This window comes from Podarcis bocagei (genome assembly GCF_964188305.1).
Source record: "Podarcis bocagei genome assembly, chromosome: 3".
NCBI classification, from domain to species: domain Eukaryota; kingdom Metazoa; phylum Chordata; class Lepidosauria; order Squamata; family Lacertidae; genus Podarcis; species Podarcis bocagei.
The window spans coordinates 83,612,387-83,633,954 of record NC_138127.1 but is presented as its reverse complement, the minus strand read 5'-3'; the positions used below and the strand labels follow the sequence as shown (position 1 = coordinate 83,633,954).

The following is a 21,568-nucleotide window of genomic DNA, read 5'->3' as shown; positions in this document are numbered from 1 at the left end:
CATAATTCCGCCGAGGGGGCGAGGGATGCCCCGAGCCGGTCCTCGGTGGGGCAACCGTCGAGTTTGAGGCGGGGGTAGAGGGAGAGAAAAAGAGGGGGAAAGGAAAATAAACTCTGACAGGCTGCGCGTTAAACCAGGACTGATCGCTTCTCAGTTTGACACAAAGGCCATCAAGCAGCCGCGGGAGTTGGCGCTGACTTTTATGTTGTTTTACAAATAGGATATCTTAAAAAAAAAATAATTAAACCATCGGGGGTGGCGAGGGGAGACAAAGGGAGCACCTCGAAGCCGTCGCAAGTTATAAAACCGGCGAGGCGCTCATGGGGTCTCCATTACCTGGAGCCACAAGTCCAGGAAGAACTCGAGAGCCAAAGGTAAGGGAATTTTATCTCCTTTATTTATTTATTTTAAAGCGAAGAAGCAGAAGTTGCCCTGAGCAGAACTGGCTGCTTGGAGTTCAAGGACTCGGGCCTGTTTTTCCCACCGCAGTTTTATGGTTATGACAGGCTCTCCAAGAGGCACTAAAAACGGTAGTTTCCTCTTTTCTGCAGAAGATAAGGAGGCGGGAGGGGCGCGCGGGAGACGCCTCGATGGAAAGAAAAAAAAAGGGCGCCTTTGCTTCTCCTTCCGCAACCGAGAGGGTTTTCTCCCCCTCGCCTCCTGACTCTTCTGCCTCACCTAACAGATTAGGAAACACATGGGAGAGTCGCATCAGATATTCAGGAGTTTTTCTCCAGGGAGAAGGGGAGAGAGAGAGAGAGAGAGAGATTTGAACAAGTAGATGCAAAGGGCTTTGGGGGGGGGGGAGGTGGGGAGGAGGACACTTTCCGGGTTTCACTCCAGCTGCAACCCCTGCGTCCCAGATCGAGGTTGTTGTGTGAAATCTTGGGGAAAGAGGGGGGTTAGCCCCCTGGATGAAGGGCCGCGAAATGATAGCCCCCCCGCCCCAGTGGACTACAGCCCAGAAGTCCGCAGTAGGAAGGAAGGAAGGGGGCGTGGACCGTTTCTAAGGGAGAGTTTTTCTTTCTCGCTCACCCCCGCCTCCAAATTTCGCTTCCCTCCCGAATTAAGTGCAGGGGACCCCGGGCGATGGGGCCACGACCCAGCCAGTCCTTCTCCCCGAGAGGGTTGCCTTCAAGAACGACTATTGCACCCCCCCCCCGCTAACCCGGCTCTACAGTTTTCTCAAGCGAGAGATGTAGAACAACACAATCTCTCCCTTCTTCCCCCGTCACGCAGTTGCTCTCTGTCCTTTTTCCTTCGCTCGTGTTCTCTCCTTGTTTATTTCTTTTTTTTTAAATGTGTTCTCAGATTCGAGTTTCTAATAAGTTTTGGGGGTGTTGTTGTTGTTTTGAATTGTTCCCCCGCTGTTTTCTTTGGGAACCCGTCTCTTATCCACAGCAGTTTTCTAGTTTTTCTGGAGTTGGAATGAGAGAGAGGAAGGGATGGAGAAGGGAATGTTGCACGTGCACGAGAGAGCATATATGCAGAATAAACCCCATGCGCCCTAAAGAAATCCCAGAATTAAAAGTTAGAAAGCGACCAGAAAGAGAGCGCCAAAATCCTCGCACGCTGCGATCCATTCAAGCAGACTCGGATCTGTGGGCGCGCCAGATTCCTGCGTGTTCTCTCTCTCTGTGTGTGTGTGTGTTTAAAAAAAAGATTACCTGTGCATCGGCATGGGTTTTTTCCCCGGTTGCCGTAACTAATGCAGACAAGGTTAGGATTTTAAAATTATGTGTTTAAAATATTTTGCACAGATACCTGTCCGAAAGAAGGGCAGGGGTGGGATTTTATTATTTTCCCGCGTATAAGATAAGCAGCGCGCCGTCTTTTCTCAAAGCGGTTTAACTTGCCTGCTCTGATTTATTTATTTTTAATATCCCGATAAAGTTAATTTTTTGCTTTCCTTGTGGTACCAGGAATAGACATACCTTTAGTATTAATGGTAGTAGCAACAACAATAAGGCAACCTTTGGAAGAGGGAGCTGAATGAGTTGAATAAACTATCAAGAAAAGTGTGGTTTGAGTTCGCGGTGGACATACAGATCGTAAATCTGAACTACCGAAAGGAGTTTTCAAACAAACTCGGTGATCTGATTGTGTTCCAGAGTTATTGGAAAGAGCTAGTGGTCTCCACCCCACCCCACCTTCCAGTGACTTAAAGCAGGATTTAATTTAAAGCTCTTGAGTTCATGACCTACACATCATGGATACAGTGAGGCTGATCCGAACTTTGGGTGAACGCTTTTTGTTGCGTCTGCACTAAGGAGCCTCTTCACGACCAACAGAAGATTGTATAGCTACAAGACAGGTTAGGAGCAACCGCCAGGTTTACTTCAAGGCTCCAACGCGACTTCCCTTTCCACTTATTTTGTTGTAGCACTCCTGGGAGCGGGAGAGAGAGAGAAACATCGATGAACTTCTTTAAATCAGGAGAAAGTGAATTCGTATTGAAGGCTTTGAAGAGGTTTGCAAAAGTGGAAACAATTGTCCAATTGTTTTAAGTTAGTCACTTGCGCCTTCTGAGTTTTTACGCAGTGCATAGGTTGCTGACACTGGTTTTTGTCTAGATCTAAAGGGCTGTGTGTGTGTGTGTGTGTGTGTGTGTGTGAGAGAGAGAGAGAGAGAGAGAGAGAGAGAGAGAGAGAGAGAGTTTATATATACCGCGATTAAAACTGACCTTTTGATGCCCCTACTTCTATAGTTTTAAGAGTCTGTCAAAGACCGAGAACCATTTCCTGGCCATTGACAACCGTGATTGCCCGGAATGGATGGAATGAGGGCACCTTGGCTTCGTTCAGTGCAGCTTATCCAATGCCACCACCCCCTCCCTCTCTCCCCGTGCCTAAGCAATGACACACAGTCCAACCCACCACCAACTAAACCGAAGTACTGGCAGTGGAAGGAAAGCTTTACTTTAACGATTTCGCCTTAGCTGTTTTTGCATCGGGCTGTCCACCTACCACAGAGTTGCTCAAAAGGCGACGAAAGCCCCACCAACTTGAAATCTTAACGAGGCTGTAAAGTTTCTTTGGGGGGGTGGTATCCTCGCCACACGTTGACATGCCCCCTTTCCGCTACGCGAGCGCGTCTTTACGCGCGCACCTGCTTTCTGTGCGCGGATGGATGGTTTAATTGTAATTAGTCCGCAATCCTGAGCACTCTTACGTGGGAATGCCCTACAACCCTGCGTGGGACTCCGAGGACTAGCGTCGGGTGCGGGGCTACACCGATTGCACTCCCTACACACCCCGGTTATTTCTGACCACCAGCTATAGAAACGCGCGTGGATATTTATTTCCTCCCACCCACCTCTTCCTTTTGAGTCAGGCGCACCTTTCCACGTTCCTTTCTGCAATGTTGTAGCCATACCCCAAACTAAACTGAACAACCAAAGCCAGTTACGTTCAGTAACTGATCTCCGCACCCGGCAAGGCTGAACTCCGCGCCGGGCACAGACGGCTCGTCCCATGCGCCCTCCTCCAAATTTGGGACGAAAGTCTCCTTCCCATCAGCGACGATGGGGGCCAAGGGGTGGAGAAAGGGGACGGCGAGGTGGGGGCAGCAAGTGGGGGAGACCGATCCCATCCTGTTCCTCCTCCTCCTCCTCCTCCCCCCAGCACCCCCCCCCCACGTCTCGCTCTCTTTCCTCCCAAGTTCTCCGCTCGCTATCCCCCTTGAATCCGAAGGAGCCTCCCGATTGGGCGCTGGGCCTGGCGCACGTCACTCAGAGCGTGACGTGTAGTCTTCCTGTTTCCTTCAGCTGTGTCTTAAAGTAAATCTTGTTGTGGTGCGGAGCCCTCAGCTGAGCGAGGCTGCTCTGCTGCCTGCAGAAATAAGAGACAATTACAGGCTGGGAGAGGAGAGCGGCGCAGAAGAGCAGGGTGCTCCTCCTCCCTCCCTCTCTCTCTGTTCTCCCTCTTGCTTTCTCTCTCTCTCTCTCTCCTGCACCCTCGCTCATTCTCTCTCTCTCTTTCACACACGCACACTCACACGCATCTACATACACCCTGGCACGCTCACTCTCACCCTCCCTGGGCCAATTACAATATTCATCAGCGGCAAGATAGCAAGGCTGTGTATTTGTGCGGAGCGTGTGCGCGTTCCCTTCTTGCTCGCTCGCTCGCTCTCCGTCTCTCTCTCTCTCTTTCTCTCCTTCTATCTAACCGGCAGGGGGAAAAGAGAGAGAGAGAGAGAGAGAGGAGGGGGGGGGCTCAGTTTCATCGCCTTTGCAACTGAGTAAGTATCTGTCTCCCTTCACTTCTTTTCTCTCTTTTTAAATTGGGGGGGGGGTGGCGGGTAAGAGAGATGGTCTTCTTCGACACTGGTACGGGCTTGCTCCAAATGCTGGATCAAGTTGTTGGGGGCAGGGGGTGTGTGCGGTTATTTATTTATTTATCCTCCTTAGGGGAACCTCCCCCCAAAAAAAACCCCTATCATTCTTGCTGATTTCTTCTCCTCGTCCCCTAGTATGAGGTTAATGACGTTAGAGACTAATAAAACCACACTCATAACGGGTGTGTGTTTTTTTGGCTTTTGCTATGCCCCAAACTCTAAAAGCTTCAGTACAGTCTTCTCAATAGTTTGCCCAGTTGGAAAGGATAAGGTTTGATGTTGGAAATGTCTCTCCCCCCCCCCTTTCCTGATTGTCTCTCTCCCGTTCTTTCTCCTCTCGACTTTTTTATCGATGTTTCGTATAAAGGTTTTTATTTTTTTAAAAAAAGGTTGGGAGTGGGGAATGATTCGGCTTTGTATGAGTGTCTTTCCTGAGGCTGGCTTGCTTCCTTCTTCCACCCCCCCCCCCCATCGCCCCGCCACCCCTTTCTCTCTCTCCAACTCCTGGTCTGGTCTTTCTTCTTTGTCTTGTTTATTAATCGCTGCCTTTCTTTTTGTCTCCTTCGATTTGCTTATCATTTGCATGCCCCTGACTTCTCATATCTCCCACCCCCACCTGCTGTATTTATAAATACGCGGAGAGAGGATTTGAGCAGGAGGGGTGGGGTGGGGGGAAATGTATGGGTGTTTGAATACTTCTTTTTTGCGGGGGAGGGAGGACTGAAAAGGACGGGCTGGTGGACGGGAAAGGATGAGCTGGAAGGGTGCTTTAAAAAACAAACAAACCAAAAACCCAGGGGTCAGGTTTTTAGGGCTAGGTTGCAGTCAGACTCACTTTTCCTTGGAGCTCCCGGCTGGGCGTTTAAGTTAGTTCCGAGGAAATCTATGAAAGGGCTTAATGGGTGGTGGGAAGTTTGATGGGGAGGAGATCCAGAAACGATCAGCGGCACGGTTGCGATCTCCTCCGTGTCTGCTCAAGAGTTCTTGCCTTGCTTGGTTTCTTTTCTCCCTTTCTCTCTCTCGGTGCTGCAAGTTGATCGGCTTGGCTTTGCCCTGCGCGCGTGTGACTTTTCTTTTCGAAAGAAAGCTTCATTCTCGAGGAAGAATCTCGCCTCTCCGGAGCGCGCTTTCGCTCTTCCTCTCTTCACTCCCGGCCGGCTTCCTCTAGAGGCGTCGCTCCGCAGCACTTGAGCCGAAGTGCTTCCAAACTCGCGGATCGCGGCGGACTGGGGTGGGGGGTGGGGGGTGCGCGCGCGCGATTTGGAGAGGTGGGGGTGCGGAAGGAGGAGAAATCTTTGCCCCCGTAACGGGACACTTTTCCCTTCCTCGTTTTTTTATTTATTCTTAGCTAGTTGGTGGGATTAGCTTCACTTGGCGCACAAACTCAATATGGCAAAGCTCCTCTACCCCTCCCGCACCCCCTTCCCCCCTGCCGTGGTAGCGAAGATCTGGCTACAAACGGTGCCTGTCGGACGACTGTGCAAGTGTGTGCCTGGGTGGGGGGGGGGGTGCGCGCGCGTAGGGGGGTACACGTGTATGTCTGGGTGCTTAAGTTTCAGCGTGCGCAAATAAAGGAGAAAGAGGCAAAGAGTTGCAAAGAAAAGTGCCCTCCAGCATGGGAGGCCGTGTCTTAAGAAAAATAATGCCCGGCAGGTGGAGGGGGCGAGGGGGTTGTCTGGAGATCTGGAGACGGGGACGGGGGGAGCGAAGCGAGTCCCCAGTTGCAAAGCAGCGACCGAGCAGCAGTTTTGGCTCGCAAGCGGTTGTAACAGCCCCCGGTGGCCTCTTCTAACAAGGGCGGGCTGGCGGCGGCGGGAGAGGCTGCTGGTGCGCTTCTCTTTCTTTGCCTCCGCTTTGGCAAAGCTCTTGAAATTGTCCAAGGGGCGCTTCGCTCCAAGTGCGCATGGGCAGTGCCAGACAGGTGTGTTGTGTCAAGAAAGACAGGTGCAAGTTTCTCTCTCCCTCTCCCCCTCTGTTGATCCTCAGCACAACGACTGTTGATGAATTTATGGCGCTTTGTTAGGAGATGGGTCTCGCTGGGTAAGGGAGGGCGGGGGAGAGAGAGAGAGAGACTTGGACCTCTCCTGACACGCTTGGAGGAGCATGGAAGGGGGAAAGTTGGCATTTGTTTTCATGAACTGGCAGGCTGATGCCATGCCTCTCATCTGCCTGGTTACTTGGAGATTTTATGAGATCACTTGATGGTGCTCCCCGTGGAAACAGAAAGGTCTTCAGTTAGGGAAAGTGCTTGTGAACAGTTTGATCCTGCACATGTCTATTCAGGAATAAATCCCAGTGTTTTCAGTGGGGCTTACTTCCAGGTAAGTGCGTGTAGGATTGCGGTCTAAGGCGGCATCCTTGGTCAGACAGAACCCTTCTAACATATATAGGGAACTCGTAAGTTCCCTAACAACCCATTTCTGGCAACGTTTGCTCAGAAATTAGCCTCACGAAAGTCAGTGAGGCTTACTTGAAAAGCAAATGAATAACTCCCTTTTAAACTACATGGGGCTCACTTCTGAGTGAACACGTTTAAGATTTGGCGGTAGGTCTCAAATCTTGAGGATACCTTTCCCATCTCCATCTGAGGACAGATTAGGTGTCGTTTGAGTCCAGAGCATGGATAAGGAAGGATTGAGCAGGCTTAGAATTCAAATAAAATAGATGGAAGGTAGTTTGAGTATTGGAAGAAGAATTGTGAACAGGCTATTGGATATTACTTTCTAGTACATCAAGTATGAAATGCCCCATATTTGACTTTTATCATTCCTCCCCCAATCTTCCCACAAATGCATGCCTCCAAAGCTGTAGGTTTGTAGCTTGCATTTGAATATACACGTACAAAGGATGGAAGTCTGTATGCATCCATTTGAGAGCCTGTAATTTCTTCCAAGTTAATGTTGTCTGCTAGGTTAGCGGAGGGCCACGTGGAATGAACTGTTAGATTAAAAATGGAGCATGTTGTTTGGTTCTTGTTTCCATTGCCTTGACAGGTCTGACCACTTTTGAAATGGATCTAGTTGCATTTGTATGTGTCTTTGATTATCATTTCTTTTGCTTAATCTTACCATGTATTTCATAGGTTACAACCCTGCAAGGCCCTTGTCATTATCCATTTCACCTGCTTTTCCTTCCAAAGCTCATCTCTGGCAAATATAAAAGTTGCCATTTGAGTCCCACTATTGGAAGAACTTGAACTTTTTAAAATGTTGCTCGTAAGCCCATGTGCTTCACAGATTGCTGACAATGGAGATTGCAGACCACACAGTCAAAGCAATAATCTAATACAAAACTTTGAACTGCAGTTCAAAATTGAAAGAAGGCCTCTCTGTCACCATTGGGGATTTATTTTAATGATCAGCTCAAAATTAAATTTCGTATATTTCAGATGGTTGGATATTGCTATTGGTGGTTTTTTTTTTTGCAGCACACTTTCCAAGTGCACGAAAGTGTCAGGTGATGGATAACTTAATTGTGCTCTGTTACAAAAGGCTTGAGTGATTTTTTTCTGAGTATGTTTTGTGAGTGATTTGATTCAGTGTTCTGATTGGAGGTTCTATACCTTGATATAACTAAGAAAATCTGGGGTGAAACTACGGTAGGAATAAATGTGCAAGTTTTGATTTCGCTGGTGTGCTCTTTCTTTCTAGTGATTCTTTGAAGCACTGGCTTGTATGGAGAATATGCTGGCATGGCTTTGCCTTTTGTATATTGCTTACCCAAATAGTTTATTCATACGGAGTAACCTTTAGATGCATTCGTATAGGATGGCTCCCACCCTCCCCCCTCAAAAAAGATTTCTAACGCCAACAAAGCAATAAGATAGCAACTCCTTTTCGTCATCAGGACACTTTGTACTTTCTATACTATGTAGGAGTGAGAATGCTAAGCACCTCACAGCAGCTTCTTAATACCTTGCCAGATTGGTCCCCACAGTAGTTTTCCTTCCTTCCTTTAACTAAAGATGGGTCCTTAATTTGGTCCTTAATTATTATTATTTTAACATAATGCCTTAATTTAAATGAAGCAGAAAAGAAGTAATTGATGCTAGAAATAACTATTACTTGTACTTCTAAATTCCTTCACAACATTTTAAAAAGATGGAGTATTGGACAGGAATGTGTCATCTATCTTACAAGTACTGAAAACATTGCCATTGGAAAAATTTTAATGTTGTATATCTCCCCCCCCCACCTTTTGTACTTCTCAGAAGTACAGTAAGGTGACTTAAAGTGGATCTGTACAATATAATGTTCTGTCGACATTTAACAACTTGCGTGTACCGCTGTCATTGTCTTACGCTCCTTAAACTATTATACCTAAACCCAGTGCAGTAAGGACACTTTCATTATCACATATTTCCCCCTTCAAAACATTTTTTTAGTTACATATGGAATATAATATTTATGGACCGTGGAAGAGAGACAATAACTGGGTTCTGTAAAAAGAACATACAGCTTCGAACTTTGCAGAATGATTTTTTTCCTTTCAAATTTCTCATTCTCCAGTCTTCACCATCGGCAGCTTTGATTGAGAAATTGCACCAGATAATTCTGCGCTTCTTAAAGCAATTGATTTCTTTTACCAAAGTAAAAATGTTGTTCAACTTTTAGCTGTACCTGCTATTTAAATCATTCCCTTTCCCCCAAATCAATCCACTTTAGCCATATGGGAAAGCAGTTTAGTCTACACTATCTAAGGCGATTACTTTGCAGACAAGTCCATCGACGTTTCTATTTGAGCCATTCTAAACATTTCTGGATTGCACATCTAAGCAAGCTAATGTTTAGGGCTAAGGACTGGGATGCCTTAAGGTTGTATAGTCGACATGGTTTTGGGGGGAAAAAATGTGTTGCACCTTGTGGGCACCTAATCCTCTCCACGGGGTTTTTGTAAACTAAACGCCATGCATTTGCTACACTACACATAATTTCTCAGTATAGCATATTTGAGTGTTTGAGATGATTGTGAAGTGCAGGAGAGGACAGATTATAGATCAGCAAGGTGTGCGCTGCAGCCTGGGACCTCACTAGAAGAGAACTAAGTCTGGTTTATGATACAGGCCATGGAATTGAGAAAAGGCGCTCTTTGCTTTCCATCTGTGAAAAACAGAGCTCACAATCAAGCCCTACATAATTTGAAGGGTCAGATAACAGAAGCCACACCAGGTCACCAGGTGAAGGGTCACTTGTAATGTATATTGAATTCAAAGTATCGTACTAAGCAACAGCATTTGTGTACATTGCAATCAAATTTAGGATTTCACTGATTTCTAGAATTTCATTGATCGTATATTCCAGAACAGAAATCTGTGAAAATCAAAGCAGTTTCCTTCCTCCCCTTAAAAATGAGAAAGGAGTACAGTCTATAAGTTGACCATCAGTTTGTCCTTCCATATATATATATATATATATATATATATATGCATGCGCGTCTTAATAGGAAAGACTTCATCATATCAAATGTGTGCGCTCTTGCTGACTCAGAATCTCACATTCTGCTGTATGCGGTATTCTGTTTCTCTCAGGATGTCAGTTCATGTTGGCATTTTTTATTTTTGAAACCAAGAGGTTGAGCCACTGGCATTCTTTGGCTGCAGGAAAACACATCTCTCGTCATTTGGGCTGAAAGTTCAAAGCCGGAAATTCTGCTGTCTAAAAGCAGTTGTAGTAAGAGATGGCATCAGCTCAGAGGGTCAATGAGAGCAGAGGGCTAGAGCCCCAGGGAGAGTGGAGGGGGGCTTTGAGGAGAGGACTAATTGTGTCATTCATGAGCAGTCGCTCCTCAGGCTTGCTGTCTATTGAGCCAATGTGGTCTTCCCTTCTGGTGGCAGAACCGTAGGACAGAGCACTAGTCAGTACACATACGAGAGACGAAAATGGATAGTGGATTCGTGACAGTGACCTTATGATAGCATTTCCTCGGTCAGTGCCATGCACATGCACCAGGCCTGTCTGTCTGCTGGCCTCTCTCTCACACACAAATTATCATAGGATGCTGCAGTATACCAATTCAGACCATCGATTCATGGTCTGAATTATCTCCACACGCTAGTAATGGCTGCCCAGGGTTTCAGGCAAGGTTCCTTCTCAGCGCTACCTGGAAACGCCATGGATCGAACCTGGAACCTTTGGCATGCAAAACGTGTCCTCTGCCGCCATGGAACCATGCCTCATCCCCTTGTCCTTGGCAGCAGTGCCGCGAGAAGGGAAAGAAGCGAAGGAAAGCTGGTTCTTCAAAAGGCGTATGTGTGGAACCCTGTGGTTGGGTTTGTGGGTCAGTAGGAATGGACGGGAATTAAAATATACAAAGTAAAGAAAGACAGAAACCCTCAAATGGCTGCCAAATGGTTTGATTTCAGAGTCAAATGCCACTGCTTTACAGGCGAAGGTAACAACTCTCCCCCTCCTGTTGCTGCTACCTTAAGTGAAAACACTTGCAGCAATGTTGCAAATGCTCAGCCCCATTTTACACCCCTATAGCGAAACCTCTCTTTCATTACAGTGAAGCTCATGTTGATGAAGCACTTGGAGGAAAGTCAGCAGCAGCCAGGCATTTTGTATCTGCTGTTGCAAATGAGCTGCGGATCCAGTCCCTTCAAAGGACTTTTTCAGCGCTGCACATTTTTGCCCTTTACCTTCATAGAAGTGGTCATTCAGTTCTGCTTAACCTAAGGAGCAAAGGAGGTGTTGAGTTGTTCAGCTGAATCCCCCCCCCATTAGAATAAACAGAATAGTGAATAAATGAGAGAGAGAAATGACACTTGCCAACTCCACAAAAGATTTGACTCTGCTCCATGGTCACACGAACTAAGCCGAATAATAAGACCATTGCCACTATTATTCCCTGACTTATACCAATTCACAGCGAACTTCCTACATAGAAATAATAACTCTATGTAAACAAGCCTCCTGATTGATACTGATTATCCCAAGCTAAGCTTTGCTTCTTAGGCCTTCAGATAAATCCAGTTCTACCATGCCATCAAACATTAATTTAATTTCACTCATTGAAGAGAGAGAAAGAAAAAGAGACACTACTTTTTACTTTTGTTGCGTATAAAATGATTGTGGAAAAATAGACTTATTGGTTTACATTCATCCAGCTATGCCAGGTCAATTGTTTATTTAGTTATTATTATTATTATTACTACTACTACTACAGTATTTTGCATCCCTTGTGTGTATATGTTTAAGTAGAATTTTTGACTAAAATACTAACAATTGTGATTGATTCTAGCTTCACAATTTATCTGAAAGAGAGTCTATATACCATTATCCTCTTTGGGGTGCAAAATGCAAGGAATGCAGACGAGCATCCTGCAGCTCGCGTGAAAGCAAAAATCTTTTAAAGAGTTCTTTTAGTAGGTGCAGAATATTTGGGTTGGGGGCACAGCCTTCAGATGATTAAAAACAAGAGCCATGGTTTTCATTCTTTCAAAAAGATTTTTCATTTTGCTGCTGCTGCTGCTGCTGCAAGCACTGTCTACACACTTGATTGTACAGATTATTTCATGCTGAAATTATGCTTATTTGCATGGGTAGTCATTCTTTAAAAACTAGCCACAGATGCAGTCCTAGGGAGCACGTAGATGTTTTTACAGGTGAACCAAAACAGATGGGAGCAGCTCCAAAAAGTCTGCGTGCTGCCTTTGGCAAGAGACCCTGTTATTGTGAAGATTGTGCTCTGTTAAGCAAACGTGAAGTTTAATATTAGATAAACACAGTATGGGGGTGGGGGGTGGGAATTAATTTTAACTTGGTATAGCTTTCAACATGAAGGCACCGGAAGAAGTCTGTAATGCCTCACATGCAATGTGAGTTTAGCATCACTAGTTAATGTCAAGAGACATATATATATATATATATATATATATATATATATATAGCAAGGAAATGTGTTATCTGTCTTCTTTTTTATTCTGTATTCCTAGGAAACAATGGTGGTTCCTATAAAAGAGAAGATATCTTCCTTTCTCATGCTGTTGTTTGATGTTGTTTTCTTTCATGTCTCCATATTTTTCTTTCAGTCTTCCTCTGTGTGTGTGTGTGTGTGTGTGTGTGTGTGTGTGTGTTACAGGAAATAAGGTTCTGTGTATGCAAAATGTTGTATGTAAGAATGATTTCACTAGGCACCTGAGATATTATCTTTGGAAGCTGTTCTAAAGGACAGTGTCACAGTGCTGAAAATGCCCTGTTTCTGCTTATGCAAACACCTTGGTGCCATATATCATAGTTTATGAAATGTGAAAATACTCCAGTCATCAAAGGTGACAGGTTCTTTCCCCCTCCCCATTTAGAACAACACATTGGGATGTTTTTTTTAAAATGACACAATTTTGGTAACTTGGATAGACTAGGAAATATAGAAACCATTTTCTTTATATTAGTAATAGATCTTTTTTTATATATAAAAAAGAGCATTAAAAGCAAAATGTATTTCTCCCCTAAATTGTAGTTCCTATAACCATTTCTGAAATTTTGTGCAACCCAATCGCTGTTTACATGCATCAAAATCCTCGTAAAAAAAATAAATTCCAGTTTTTACTTTAGCCTGAAAACTGCTTTCACCTTCTTGCAATGAAATTGATTTTTCTTTAGTTCAAATTTGATATGGCTGTCTTGTTTAACAATAAGACCTACTTTCATCTTCTTTTGTAACATGTATCTCAATACCCTAAATTTAATCAATTGGTTGTCAGAGCCTGTGTTCTTCTAATCTACTGTTTCTTCTGAAGATAAACAGTATCATTTTAGGCATTTGTGCAAGAGAATCCTATATTACTGGTGCTTAAGCAGTTTCCCCCCCCCCCATCCCTCTCTTTCTCTCTCTCTCTTTTAAAAAAATCTTAATCCATCTTAAACCAGTGGAGCAGAAATATTTAAAATGTTTCATTTCAAGCAGAGTGCATAATAAATTGCAATAATTGTAATGTGCCATAAATCCCAGAGCCTATGCATTTTGCATTTGATTCAGGATTGAGGTCAGGAAATTTGGAGAAATTTAAAGAAAATGATTCATCAGTCCTTTTGTTCTGTTGGCCAGGGTCCCAGGATTCTTGAGCTGTGCCCAGCTGACAAGCTTTTGAAGATGGCACAATAACAGTCCAGTGATGCCTGACCATGACAGCACAGCCCTCTTAAGCAGGCAAACCAAGAGAAGAAGAGTTGACATTGGAGTGAAAAGGACGGTAGGGACAGCATCTGCATTTTTTGCAAAGGCGAGAGCGTCGTTTTTTAGTGCCATGAATCCCCAAGGTTCAGAGCAGGATGTTGAGTATTCAGTGGTGCAGCATGCAGATGGGGAGAAGTCAAATGTGCTCCGCAAGCTGCTGAAGAGGGCGAACTCCTATGAAGATGCCATGATGCCTTTTCCAGGAGCAACCATAATTTCCCAGCTGTTGAAAAATAACATGAACAAAAATGGTGGCACGGAGCCCAGTTTTCAAGCCAGTGGTCTCTCCAGCACAGGCTCTGAAGTGCATCAGGAGGATGTGTGCAGCAACTCTTCAAGAGACAGCCCCCAAGAGTGTCTTTCCCCTTTTGGCAGGCCTACCATGAGCCAGTTTGATATGGATCGGTTATGCGACGAGCACCTGAGAGCTAAGCGTGCCCGGGTTGAGAATATCATTCGGGGGATGAGCCATTCCCCCAGCGTGGCATTACGGGGCAATGAAAACGAAAGAGAGATGGCTCCGCAGTCCGTGAGTCCCCGGGAAAGTTACCGGGAGAATAAACGCAAGCAAAAGCTGCCTCAGCAGCAGCAGCAGAGCTTCCAGCAGCTGGTTTCGGCTCGGAAAGAACAGAAGCGAGAGGAGCGCAGACAGCTGAAACAGCAGCTGGAGGACATGCAGAAACAGCTGCGCCAGCTGCAGGAGAAGTTCTACCAAATCTACGACAGCACAGATTCGGAAAACGATGAAGACGCCGGCAACCTGTCCGAAGACAGCCTGCGCTCGGAAATGCTGGACGCCCGGGCCAGAGATTCGGTGGGCAGGTCAGATCATGAGATGTGCGAGCTAGACCCGGGGCAATTCATCGACCGTGCCCGAGCCCTGATCAGGGAGCAAGAGATAGTGGACAACAAGCCCAGAAAGGAAGGCCCCAAAGAGAAAGAACACGGGCCGCACTCTTTCCACCCGGAAGGCAAGCACCTGGCCGAGACCCTCAAGCAGGAGCTGAACACTGCCATGTCTCAGGTGGTGGACACTGTGGTCAAGGTTTTCTCATCCAAGCCCGCCCGCCAACTTCCTCAGGTCTTCCCGCCTCTCCAGATCCCCCAGGCCAGATTTGCTGTGAATGGGGAGAACCACAACTTCCACACAGCCAACCAGCGCCTCCAGTGCTTTGGTGATGTCATCATTCCAAACCCGCTAGACACCTTTGGCAATGTGCCACTGCCTAATTCCACAGACCAAACGGAAGCGCTGCCCCTAGTTGTCCGCAAGAATTCATCGGACCAGTCAGCCTCTGCCCCTCCTCCCGGCAGCCACCACCCGGCTCTCCATCAATCTCCACTGGCAGCTACCGCAGGCTTCACTTCCTCCTCTTTCCGCCACCCATTCCCGCTACCCCTTATGGCCTACCCATTTCAGAATCCCTTAGGCGCTCCTTCTGCCTCCTTTCCAGGGAAAGACAGAGCTTCCCCAGAATCCTTAGATTTAACAAGGGAGACCACAAGTCTGAGGACCAAGATGTCATCGCACCACATGAACCACCACCCTTGCTCACCAGCACACCCTCCCAGCTCCGCTGAAAGCCTCTCTATATCTCTCATCAAGTCCGAGTGTGGTGACCTACAAGATATTTCCGAAATCTCACCTTACTCGGGGAGTGCGATATCCTTTACAATGCAAAGCCCACATTTTGCATGATGGGGTTTCTTTCGTTTGGTGGTAAGGGGTTAACTGATGGGCGGGAACAAGGGAAATGACATGTACATAAGGCCCTAACTTTCTCACAAAGTGGAGAAAAGGTAAACTATGCTTGTTCCGTTGTGGATCAATTCTGCGCAGTTCCTCACTGGCACAGTTTTAGGAGATAATTTTAATACAGGTGTGGGGAACCTCCAGATGGTACTGAACTACGACTCCCATCAGCCTCAGCATGCCCGGTCAGGGATGATGGGAACTGTAGTTCAGGAGAATCTGGAGTCTCAAGGGTTCCCCATGCCTGATTTAAATGGGTTGTCTTCTAATGTTTGTCCATTAATCCTGATAGAGAATGATAGATTTCTGGATGTGAACATCTTGGTAATGTATATTGGGGGAGAAACCTCGTTATAACTATAACTGAAGCCATAAAAAAAGACCCAAGTTTGGGAGAGAGAGGGCAAGTAGCCCCACTTCCCATTCTTCAATTCCTGACCTGTCAAACTGTACACATGATATCTGAGACAGATCATAGGCAGCTTTAAAAAAAGCAATTTTGAAGGCACTCCCAACCATAGCATTTCGGGCCTAAAATTGACACCTGCATAAGGGAACAAATGCAGGTGGCAGGTGGGGAGGGAGTCGCATTATTAGCCCATGACGAAGCAGAGCATCTACTTGGCTGTGATGTTCAAGGCAGCTTCATTGCTGTCTTTCCCCAATCTGACAAAACTCAGAAGGCAGCAAGTGGCTTTTATCACTTTCATGGGTAGAAGTTTCCCCTCACGTGAATTCGACTGCTGTCAAAGGGAGGCAGGTTTTCCTGCTGAATAAGCCCAAACTTTTGGTACCCATGTCAGCTGCCTGTTTGAATTGTCCAGCAGTGTGGAGCTTTTATTTGCGAGTGGTTCTATAGATATCTAAGTAACCCCTGCGCTAGTTAAAAAGTCGTCACCAAAGGCAGTGATGAGCCGGTAGGGAATTTTCCATAAGACCTGCTACTGTATTGTCCTGTTACCTTACTATTATTTTATCTTACAAATTCAATAAATAAACAATTAAACAATAGCCACCCCCTTACAATCTAGTTCTGGAAGGGTTGTTTTTCCAGTTCCCTTCCTTTCCTATGCCTGCATCAAAATATCCTAGCCGCACTGACAGAGATGTTCCTTCTCAAACTGTTTCCAAAGCTCCAGTGTTCACTAGCAGACAAATAACGTCGCTTATGTGTTTATTTTGTTGGCTGGAGTTCTGCAGGCATAGATATGTCATTCCACCCTATACATACTTAGCTGGAAGCAGGCCCCATCCAACACAACAAACCTTTCTTCTGAGCAGAAGTGTGTAGGATTGTGCTGAGAGGGATGGAGTTTCTTTTCCAGGTAAAACTTCCACATTAAAGCCAAAACGATATTTCCCAATTTCGGGAGGGGGAAAAACCTGGGGAAATTTTCAAATTTGGATGCCAAAATGAGAAAGAAAGAAACAGAAAGAAATTGACTTGTGATACTCAAAACCAGAAGGCTTCTGAGAATCTGATGTGGGCTGGGGGGAAATAATTTCAGATCAAATCCAAACGTCTTATTTTCTTAAGCAATCCTAGTGAGTCTGCCTTTGCTGCATCTCTCCCAAAGGACAAGTGATGCATTTGTAGATCTCCTAACTTATTTTCTCAAGTGGGTAAACAAAGCAAGCACAAAAGAAGATAAAGATACAGGTACTGCTGTATTTAAGCTAAATCAAGTCCTTCCCCGCCCCCCTTTCCTTCTGATCGGAGTCCCGTTCTCGGCTCTTGTGCAGCTGCCGGGTATGCATGGTTAACCTCTGCTCAGCCATACACAGAAATCTTTTGTCCTAACATACAAAAAGCAAATCATTTGGCAAAGCTTGAGAGTATAATTAGATATAAGACTTCAGCTGGATTAATCTTTTAGGGCATGTCTTCTTCTTTTCCTCCATCCTTAAAAGAAAGAAAAAAGAATCCCCCACAATTTCGAAGCCTTAAATAATATTTAGTTGAGGGGAATGACACTGTTTTCTCTCCTTCCTTTTTAATCTAAGATGATTATATTTTCATAATGGCTTTCAGTCACTGGCCTACCAATCCTATGCATGTTCACTTAGAAGGAAGATATTTCGAGTTCACTGGGATTTGCTTTCCAGGAACTATGCTAGGATTGTGACTCTGGTTTTATTTAGTTTTTTTATAAAATTGCCCAGTCCCTACCATCAAATGTCTACCTCAGGGTATATAGGGATGTCTTCAGATAAACTGAAATGGGCCATTTTATTGAAGGCCACATAAAATCTGCCCTGTCTTCAACAGAGGACTTGAAATAAAGGCTAAACTGATCATCTGAAATTAGATAGTCCATTGCAGAATACGGCTGACCTAAGTAGGCTTAGCTTCACCTACTTGGAAAGGAAGCTGTTGTAAATGGATAACTGTCTTCACCCTTGTGCAATCATAGCAGTACTGGTACAGTTACTGTCAATTGTTCAAGATGGTGGTGGGATCTGCTGAAAGTCTATACATGTTTTTCTTAAATATACACAAGGGTTTTTTTATATAATTATTATTGCAGAATCATTTGCTTCAGCCAGAATAATTCCAAACGTATTTTGCTTCCAAATTGGTTTAAGCGAAAGTTTTAATGGTCATGAAGAAAATGCTTTTACAATGCTTTGTTCTAGGCAATTGATAGGAGGGATTGAGATCCTGTCCCTACAAACCCTTTCACAAGCCCCACTCACTTAATGTTTCTTCAGCATTGTAGGATTTGGTCTGTGGAAGCTTTCGGCATTAGTGCACTGGCTAAGACTGAACTTTGGATGGCAGTTAAGTGTCTTTGAATGTTACTCTTGGGTAGAGGGGTACGAAGATTGAGCTGGGCTTATTCTGCATTAAGCCTCAAGGGATATGAAGAGAACTGGACTGGGAGTTTCTGATGTTAATTGTGGAGATGGAATAGGAATGTTTAGAATGGCCTTGCCCAACCTGGTGGTTGAGTGAACTGTATAGCCCATGCACTGTTCACACAACACGTTTCCCTGCATTGCTAGTAATAGGGACCCATTCATGGGAGTCATTCTGCTCTGGGAATCAGCCATACATTCCACTGGGAATCAGTGGAAAGAGCCACTGTAGGGAAGGAAGTGAACAGAACCTGAGTGGAAAGAGGGGCTTAGTGGAAAAGAAACCCAGAACACAAGGAGTGATGGATTCCGTTCCAACCTCTTTCGGCTGGCTGTTGTAAAATTGTAAAGCAAACATAGCAGGAGCCCATGAAGCAGGTGTCAAAAATAAGCAATAAAATCAAAACTGTGAAAATACAGCTAAAATGAGTGGGAGGCTCAGGCCCTTGGGCCAACTGTGGCCCACCAGTCATCTCTGTTCGGCCCTTGAAAAATCCAGGCCGCACCCACAACCAGGCCACACCCCTTACCAGGTGATTCCACGTCTCCTTAAGTGCTTTTGCCTGGCTGGGATGTGTTGAGCTGTGATAATGGAGAAGTGTGTGAGGGAAAACCCACCTTCTCTGCTGTGAGCATGCCCCAGTCCTGCCATGCCCATGGCAGCAGTGGTGTGTGCCCATGACAGAGGAGGCAGGGACATGGTTGCTGCGGGGGCATGACAGTGGCAGTGCGTGCTGCACCCCTCAGGCCCAGGTCTGCCACCTGAGGTGGCTGCCCCACATCACCCCATGGGCCCTGCATGTGAGAATGTAGAAACCTCTGTCTTTTGGATAGACTGCTGTACAAGGTAAGAGTTGCATCCTTTGCCATGCCAGCTTTTCTTTCTGGAAGGAAAGTTTCCCACCCATGGTCTAAAATATATAAACTATTAATACAGCATTCTGTGACTCTGCCTTGATGCAGTTCTCCTCATAGTTACTGAAGGCATCTCTTTAATTTACGACTACCAGTTGCTTTCAGTGGGACTCTCCTGATATATGTAACCCCTTAATTGCTTTCTTCATAATTCTGGAACTACCATTGTGTGTGATTTTTGTTTGTTTTAATCTTTCCTCCTTTCCTATTATTATTATCATCATTATTATTATTATTTATTCCTACGTTTGTATAGTGCTTCCAAGCATTCAGATCACTTCAGGTGTATCTTCTAGTTGCAGTCCTCACAACAGCCCTGTGAATTAAGCTAGTACTATTGCTCCCAAACCCGTAAAATGGCGGATGAGGCGGAGACTTGCCTAAACCCAACTAGCAAGATCACAGGCAGATGCAAACTGAGATCTTCCTGATTCATAGCTTCTCTTATCCACTGTGCTCTGGACAATCTTGACTAGGTTCTTTGCCCTTCTCACATTTTCATAGCTTGGAACTTTTGGAGAAATTGAGATCTTCAGAACCCCCTTCCCCACTGACACTGTTACAGCTTGGGGAGTTAATTTGTGAAATCAGATTTTAACTGGGGCTTATCCTTTTCTCCATTGATTGCATCTTTTTTTGGACATCACAGAAAAAGTCCCATTCACATGATACATCTGGGGATATATCAGATTTGAATCTCTGAAGAGAGTCTGCATGCAGGCAAGCTGTCCAAGCATAAGCTCTGGCCATACATTAAATTCTGTTTCCTCCACCCCATCCCATCCGTGTGCTCATATCCTCAGATATGTCCCATGGACAGCCATAGAGATTCCTTGACTACCCTGCTGCTATTCCAGTCCTAAAGATGTTACTCAAAATGCAGGGGACTTTGTGCACTTGGCTATGAAACTGCAAAGCTGTACAACAGGCTTTCATCATAATATTCACCTCGGCCTGGATACCTTCCTCTTTTTGCTGCCTGCCTGGGTCTGCCAATATGGGGTATTTGACACCTAGTACACCCAACATGCAGCTGATGGACCATATTCATCATGGCAGGTCACCAACAGTGTAGGCCTGCTTGGTGGCTACTGCTTCTGTCAGCCTGACGGCCTCCATGCATTATGGACTACAATTCCCATCAGCCCCAGCTAGCACATCCAATGGGAGCTTGGCAAAGTGTTTCTACTTTCTCTGGTCCCCAGTGGAGGATTCAGTTGGAGCTGCTTACATGGGACTCCCAGTTTCCTCCTGTCCAGGTGCTGATCTTCCCCACTTCACCATGATCACAGGAACTGGCATCATCCAGACCATTAATTGGGCCTGTATGTAAGAGGCATGCCAATCAAACAAACAAACAAAAATGTCAGAAGCAGCCCACAGTCCTTGTTCAGTAGAAAATCTTGCAGACACACACACACCCTGTTAGTGCTGGCTGCAAGTATATTTCAAAAGCTATTGTATTTCCACTGGGGGCCACCACTACATCTAGAATTTGCTGCTCTTCTTATTTTCTCACAGCTGCCTGTTTGTCTATGTTATCTGGAATCCATCGTAGGCAAAACCAAACGGGGGAGAGAGAGAGAGGCATGTGAAGGTCTGTTTGTTCTCGACCAGGTTTTTGTTTTTGTTCCTCTTTATTTCACATGGCTGAATATTCCAATATAAAGAATCTTAAGAGCAGCCGTTCTTCTTCCCTTTGGAACAGAAAGCAACATCTGTTTCCTTGGAGAATCCATCCAGGATAAGAGCACAAGCCTTGCAGATAAGAGCCAAGTTCAGGTTTTGGTAGCGAAAGCCCTTCCTGGTATTTTTGTTTTGTTTTTGCTTTAGTTCCCAAATACATCTCGCTCTTCCCGTAAAAGGCGTCTAACCATTATCCTCCTTGTTTGAGGGCGAAAGGAGAGAGTTAATGTTTGTATGCTGCATTAAACAAGATGAGAAGATGCACCTGCATCCAGAGTTCCTGCCTTGTTCGCGAATGTATTGTATATCTTTGCAAACTAAATACGTTTAATCAAATATTTTTTCAAGTTTTTATTCAAATTGCAAAAGAAACAGACAGCCAATTGTTTTGCTGCCTGATCTTCCTTGTCAGGCCACCTTCTTTGCATCTCAAGAAAAATAGCCTTGTGCAGCCTCAGGCCATTTGCATAGAGAATATTGAAACACAACATTAGATTGTGGGTTTGGTTTGGTTTTGTTTCTTGTTGTAATGCATGAAGATTATCTTCCCAGGTGAAGGCTGTAATATTTTTCTCTTCAGAAGGGTTGTCTTCTATAAAATTCACAAGGAGAGGGGGGGGGACTTTTTTTGAAGTAAGACAGACAGTTCTTGTCCAAGCTGTGCAAGGATGCAGTATGGACAAACAATGCTTTATGAATGACAGCATTTTGAGTTATTTTCTCTGGCCAAAATAAAAACACTTGCAGCAAATTCAAGCCTTCTCTCTCCCTCTCTCTCTCTCTCTCACTCACTCACACACACACACACACACGTTTGATTAAACTGGGGGTAGCTTGAGTTCA

General features: G+C 45.3%; 1 protein-coding gene across 1 annotated transcript in view; it reads left to right on the top strand.

The window, feature by feature from the left end:
* Nucleotides 1-6,067: 6,067 nt before the first annotated feature.
* PROX1 (prospero homeobox 1) overlaps nucleotides 6,068-21,568 on the top strand; it is a 71,091-nt gene continuing 55,590 nt past the window's right edge. Inside the window, exons 1-2 of the mRNA XM_081186001.1 lie at nucleotides 6,068-6,659; nucleotides 13,384-15,177. Of these exons, the coding sequence (XP_081042127.1) occupies nucleotides 13,451-15,177 (1,727 nt within the window). The 5' untranslated portion in view covers nucleotides 6,068-6,659; nucleotides 13,384-13,450. The remainder of the gene's footprint in view (nucleotides 6,660-13,383; nucleotides 15,178-21,568) is intronic.